The 6,480-nt window shown below is 65.2% G+C and overlaps 2 protein-coding genes across 2 annotated transcripts; both read right to left on the bottom strand.

Moving 5' to 3' along the window:
* Positions 1-2,906: 2,906 nt before the first annotated feature.
* Positions 2,907-3,164, bottom strand: EMIHUDRAFT_48181 (hypothetical protein; the record flags this gene model as incomplete). Its single annotated transcript, XM_005792134.1, has 1 exon — positions 2,907-3,164. A coding segment is annotated over one exon (258 nt), but the record flags the coding sequence as incomplete, so codon positions are not given.
* Positions 3,165-6,099: 2,935 nt separating this feature from the next.
* Positions 6,100-6,462, bottom strand: EMIHUDRAFT_251388 (hypothetical protein; the record flags this gene model as incomplete). The annotated part of the gene is made up of 2 exons (XM_005792133.1): positions 6,100-6,332; positions 6,426-6,462. 2 exons carry the CDS (start codon positions 6,460-6,462, stop codon positions 6,100-6,102), a joined length of 270 nt encoding a protein of 89 aa, XP_005792190.1.
* Positions 6,463-6,480: the final 18 nt, after the last annotated feature.

Raw genomic sequence — 6,480 nt, 5'->3', positions numbered from 1 at the left:
GCACTTTAAATGCCGTGGGGCTCCTGTCGTTAGACGTGGAGACGCGAGGGTCGCCCCCCCTTGCCCCACCACCTCGTGTGTGTGGAGAAGTTTACCTTACCTTACCTTACCTTTTAACGAGTGGTTTCTCCCGGCCGGCCGCCTCCTGACACGCCCACGGACCGAGCCCAACGAAAAAGTCAGGTGCGCCGCATGCTCCCTGGCCCCTGCTCGCCCCTGCTCGCCCCTGCGAGCCAGTCCCGTGCCCAGGTCTCGGGTTGACGCATGGGGTCACACTCCCGCGAAACTCGTGAACTAGCCGGGGCAGTCGGACGCACTGACGGAGAAGGGGCAACTCCGTGCACTGACGGTCGGCCGCCAGAAAACACGCCTGCGTGGATCGCGTCACACCAATCCTCGCTACCCAACGCGGCCAAAGGATATCCACCCGAGAACCTCGAGAGTGAGAAAAAATAAGTTGAGCCTTGGCACCAGCCGGGCAGTGGGTTTGGCCCTGGCATCAGCCGGGCATGTTGTTGATTTGGCCTTGGCATCAGCCCTGGCAGGCGGGCACGCGGGACATGCACAGGCGCCAAGGGGCGCAGAACCGACCTAACCCGTCGGAGGTGGGGGGAAGGGAGTACCGCCGGGTTCCCCTGCGTGAGCGCAAGAGTAACCCCAAAAGGGCTGAAGATGAGCGGTGCGCGCAGGGGTCGGCGTGACGGGGCGAGGGACGCGCCGCGCGGGGCGCCGCCTCACCGGCCCAAGTGGCGCAGGGCGAGGCGGCGAGAACCGAGCGAGCACGTCCTCGTGAGCCCCGTGGCTCCAACCAGGCCCTTCCTTTTTTGAGCAGGTGTGACGCCGCGCGAGCGACGCTCCGAGATCGCCCGAGATAGCGCGGCGCGGCGGTGGGTGAGGTGGGGTGGGGTGAAGTGACGTGGCGTGGAGCTCCGGGATTGCGCGCGATAGCGCGAGATCGCCCGAGATCGCGCGGCCCGAGATCACGCGGCGCGGCCCGGGGCGGAGTGGATGGGTTGGGAGCGAGGGGGCGGAAGTGTTCAGTGCGGTAGATCGGTCAGTCGGGGCGCGTGAGCCGGACTTGGGAGCCGCGTACGTCCATTTGTCTTCGCCCTTTACTTGTCCATTTCGGACTCCCCTCTGTTCTGTCGACGCTTCCGCCGCAATTCGGATGGCTATTCTCTGATCACTTCTGTTCCATTCTAGCCCTGCCTCGTCCCATCGCTCGTGCCTCCCCGCAAACCATTGTGCGGTCGTCGCCTCTGGCTGTCCGTTTAACTCGCCTAGTAGCTGTTCGTAGTCCTCTTTATCTGTCTTGCCCCGCAACTCATGGACCCTCGATGCCTCAGTCCACGTCATCCATCCGTCGCCCTTCTCGTTTGTCACGTCGCTCCACCATACCAATCCGACCTCCGCGAGCCTCTTCTTGTATGTGCACCGTCGGGCGCCTCGCCTCCACATGGTCATGCTGTCTTCCCATAGTCGTGGGCCCCGCACTGTTTCCTGTTGGCCAGTCATCTCCCACAGGTCATCATCGAGGCCGTCTTTCATCTGCATCGACGTCCTCATGCCTCGTAGTCCTGCCCGATTCCGCTGTAGGTAGTATGCCTCCATCAGGTTTCCTTCATTTAGTTGCTCGTCGGGTATGAATGTCGTGTCCCATTCGAGTGGGTGTTTGCCGCGGCACCCCAGTCTCCATGCCGTCCTCGCCAGCGCATATCTCGCGACCATCCCCGCGGGTCGTCCCTCTGGTGCCGAGAGCATGTTGTCGATCGTGCTCATCCAGCTCGCCGTGGCTACCTGATACGTGTGCATGCTCCCTTCACCACCATCTTCCTCCGCCGCGTATAGGTGTGCCTTCGGGTATGCTGTTCCTGCTCCCTGTCGCTCTATCGCGTCTCGCCTCGCAACTTCGATGGCGTCGCAGTCCTCCATCGTCATGACGGTCCCTGCTTAGTCGCGCGCCGGAGACGACTCGACGCCGCTGAGATCGGAGATCAAGCTCTGACAGGTCGCACGTCGCTCCTTTGACGCCGACGTGACCCACCCGTGCAGATCACATCAGGACACGGTCTCGACGCGCTCGGTACGACGCCTGCGACCCGTCTCGGGTCAGGTTGCACGACGCTCATCGCGCCTGCCAGCGATGCCGTGCAGGTTGCCACGACGAGGTCGAGCACGCTTCTATACACTCGCCCAGCCTTCCTTTCCATCCAATTAGGCAGCCTGGGAACGATGGCGGTCAGAGGCAAAGCCTACGAGGGGTGGTGGAACCACATGTCACGGCTTGTACTGCCGGCTCGACCCCACGATAGCCTCCGAAGGCTGACTTCCCCCATTTGTGTACAAACCTCAAGCGATGAACGCACTTGATCTTTTCCCTCCAACGTTTCGCCCGCACCGCGGCCCCCATATCTTGCCGCAACGCACCGTGGGTCGCTCCCGGTAGAGCGTAGTAAGACGCCGCGCGTCCCCGCCCTTCCCTTCCCAAGGTGATCTCTCGGGCCGCGCCGCTCTCCCCCCGCATCTCCCCCTCGGCCGCCCCGCCCAGGAACCGCAACCAGGAATTGGCGGACCGGCGCCGAGCACATGGACATGGCCCGCACCTACACCCCCCCCTCCGGCCCAACTTCCGGCCCCGCCCCGGAAGGAATCCGGCGGGGACCGGCAGCCTGCCCCCGCCGCCGCCAACTCAAAAGAGATAGGTCGCGGCTCGGTTCTCGCACGGAGAACATGTGCTCCACGGGTGCTCTCGCTAAGAGTGCTGCCTCTCACGCGCCGGGCAGCGGGGAGGGGAGGGGGAGCCCGAGCCGCTCAACGGTCTGCCGCGCCTCCTCCATCGAGATCTCCTCCTCCTCCTCCCCGTCACGCAGCCGCCACGCCTGCTGCCTGTCCGCCATCCACCCGACGCCCTCGCCGACGGGGGCATCCTGCTTGAAGAAGCACGAGTCCACGTCGCCGTCGGCGTACCGGTAGACGCCGCGCCCCTCGTACATACCCGCCTTGTACTCGCCGTCGTAGACCTCGCCGTCGGCGTACCGGTAGACGCCGCGCCCCTCCCTCTTACCCGCCTTCCACTCGCCCTCGTAGACGTCGCCGTCGGCGTACCGCATGACGCCGCGCCCCTCGCGCTCTCCCGCCGCGTTGCGCTCGCCCTCGTACTCCGCCTCCACCTTCTCGCCCGAGTCAACCATCGCGTTGTTCACCTTGAGCGCGTAGGCACGGTACAGCTGGACGACAACCGGCTTGTCGCCCTTGCCCGTGAAGGAGGCCGCCTCGATCGCGGCGATCACGCGCTTGTTACGCGGCCCCATCCCCTCGTCGGCGCGGTCCTCCATCTCCGCCACGCGGGGACCCGCGCCGTCGATCTCGACGACCTTGGGCGGAAGCCGCTCTTCCAGCAGCTTGCCCAGCCCTGGGAAGTAGGCGAGGCGCGCGAGCGCCTCGGTGCTCACCGCGCTCTCAAACGTCGTCCACCTGCCAGCGGAGAGGGGGGGGGGGGGGGGGGGGGGGGGGGGGCCCCCCCCCCGCTGTGGGGAAGGGGGGCCGTTTAAAAAAAAAAAAAAAGGAACCCCCCCCGGGAACCCCCCCCTTGAGAAAAAGGTTTCCCCCCCCCCCTCCTCCGCCGCCGCGTGCGTTGGGAAGCGCACGCGCCACCGGCCCTCCTCGAAGCGCGCGTTCTCAAACGCCCCGAGAGCACTGCGCAGCTCTGCCTCGGCGCCGGCGCCGTCGAGCCCGCCGCCCTTCTCGACGAGGATGACCACCTCGCCGTCCAGCTCCGCCGGGCGGGCTGGCACGGAGCGGTGGCGGATGACGATCGTGCCGAAGAGAGAGGCGTAGACGTCGCCCATGACCTGCCGGAGGGTGAGAAGAGGGGAGGCGTTAGGAGAAGCACGGGCATGTGTGCGGGCGAGATAGTGGGGAGTAGAAGAGCGGCGGGCGCAGAGGGCGGCGGGGAGAAGGCGGCGCGGACCTTGAGCGCTTGATAGAAGAACTCGTCCTCGGCCGCCGTCCTTGGCTTTTGCGGGAGCGAAGAGAAGCTGCGGAGGGGAGGCGCACGGGGGGCGGGGGCGGCAGAGTGTGAGAGAAGCGTCAAGTGAGGGAAAGGCGCAGAGGGAAGCCTGTCCTCCCACGCAGCGCAGCCACTGGGCCCGGGGTGGGTCTGGGGCGGCGGCGCACTCCCAGAAGAGGCCCGTCACGTGCTCGCCGAGCGGGTGGCGCAGGAAGCGCCGCACGTTCGCCAGATACTCTCCAGTCACGTCGGGGTGGTCCGGCGAGGCCCAGCCGTACGTCAGCCCGGCGACTTCGCGGCTCAGCGAGCGCAGCGCCGCAACAGCCTCCTTCGGCGTGAGGAAGATGCGGATGCCTCGCTTCTTCTCCATCCGCTCCAGCTCTTGCCGGCGGAGGAGTTTGGGCAGCACCGCCTCGGAGCCGTCGGCGCGCAGGAACTCGGTGCGGAGCAACTTGATGGCGCCCGAGCGGAGGGCGGCGACGAGCTGCTTGTCGAGGGCCGCCAGCAGCGGGATGCCCTTGTGGTCGGCGGCGGTAAGCGCAGCTGACGTACCGGCAGCATAGCCCTTCTCCTCGTCCTCGGCATCGTCTGTCGCTATCCTGTCGTCAAGATCGAGCTTGCCGACCGGCTGCTCCGACGTAAGCTGCCTCTCCTGCGCGTATTGCTCTCTCTGCTCCTCTTCCAGCTCGTCCGGTTTGCTTTCGCCGCAGCCCATGGGCGTGCGAGCCGCCAGGGCGTGTCAGCAATCGTGCTCACAAAGACCGCCGCGAGTTACGCGCAATTTCTTTTCAGCACACACACACACACGAGAGAGAGAGAGAGAGAGAGAGACTCTCTCTCTCTCACACACACACACACACACACACACAGACAGACAGACATCCACGCACTAGACACACACACGTTCGAACGGCTGCGGCGCTCCTGCTCTGAGGCCACCCACAACAAGGCGTGTATTTCCCCGCCCGCTCGCCGCTCCCTCGCCCCCTGCCTCTCAGACCGCCACCTGGTCGTGCAGCAGCCTCGCGAGGCCGCGCGCGCGCGGCCGCGCGCGCGCGGCGCTGCGACCGATCGCAAAAAGAATTCTGTCCCAAGCCTCTCCAAAGAATTCTACCGACATGTGTCGCAAGTAGCAGTCTCGATAGCAGTCTCGAGCGGTGAGCCGCCTGATAAAAATGACTTTTTGAGCGTCCGTCCGCAGGCGTATTTTGTGTTCCGAGGCGGTGCCCGGTGCCGAGCGCAGGGAGTGCCCAGTGCACCCACCCACAGGTCGGTTGTCAGGCCTTCAGTTCACCTCTCCTAGCACCCGGTTTGGTGTGGTGACCTACATTACGAGGTCGAAGGTCCACACACACTTGCCCCCTGGCGATCTGGCAGTGGGCACTCAACTTTTTATTTGGGCGGGGGGAGGGTCCTCTGTTTTCTTTTTGTGGCCGCAAAAAGAATTTTACAACAAAACTTCCTCGCACTAGGCACGGGACTGGCGCGCACTGGCACTAACGCAGGTACACCACGGCTCAAAAAAAGAAATATGCCAACCAACAGTGCGTACAGAACTGAATAATGGCTACTTCGATTCGCATGTTCACTGCTGCGGTGTGTGCCGCGGGAGCGCGGCGGCGAGGTGGGGTGAGAATCTCTAGGGTACCATACTTGACCCCCCCCCTTGGCGCCACGTCTTTTCGTGCCAAACAGCGCGATCTGGGGCGGGGCATGGGGTGGGGCTACATGCGCTCGCGGGGCTCCCCGACGGGGCGGGCCTCGTGCTGATGGACCCAGCCGAGGTGCCCGATCAGTTGGAGCCGCGCCGACGCGCTGCGCGCGACCACCAGCCAGCTTTCCGGCCGGGCCGAGAACGGTGTGTCGAGAAAGCTGACAGTCAAAGTAGTTTTTCCCTCTTTTTGAGCGCGGCTGCTGCACACCCAGCCCACCAGTGATAAGAGAGGCACAGGATCCACCCCGTCGCGAGCTTGACCCCAGCAGCTCAGCGCTGCTGCTGGGGGGGGGTCCCGATCGGGGCAGACTGCACAACACACGTCGATAGATCAGTTTTCAGCTAAAGAAATTTGTGGGGGATGCAGCTCAAGAGCTCAGAGTTGGACGGCCTGTCCCAACGCGACACGCAACACGAGCGCCCGCACAGGGGCAACGGTGAGCAAGCCGACGCTGCACGCGGCGCCGAGGCTCATCATCAGCGCGGCGAACGGGAACGCCTCGCGCTCGTCGCTCAGACAAAGCACTGCGCCGCCGTGGGCGGTGCCGGAGAGCGCCAGGCCGCGCGCGGCGGGGTCGCGCACACCCAGCCGTGAGAGGAGGGGCTTGCCTATGGGAAAGGGGTCCGAGGAGGATCCGAGACAGTTCCTAGAGGGGAGGTGCGAGGGCAACGGCCCAGGGGCTAGCCGAGCGGGATGGCGACGAGTCCGGTGAGGAACGCGGCCAACATGCCTGACCATCAACACACCGAAGTCAGG

The sequence above is a fragment of the Emiliania huxleyi genome, assembly GCF_000372725.1.
Source record: "Emiliania huxleyi CCMP1516 unplaced genomic scaffold EMIHUscaffold_1092, whole genome shotgun sequence".
NCBI lineage: Eukaryota > Haptophyta > Isochrysidales > Noelaerhabdaceae > Emiliania > Emiliania huxleyi.
This window is presented reverse-complemented; position numbering and strand designations above follow the sequence as displayed.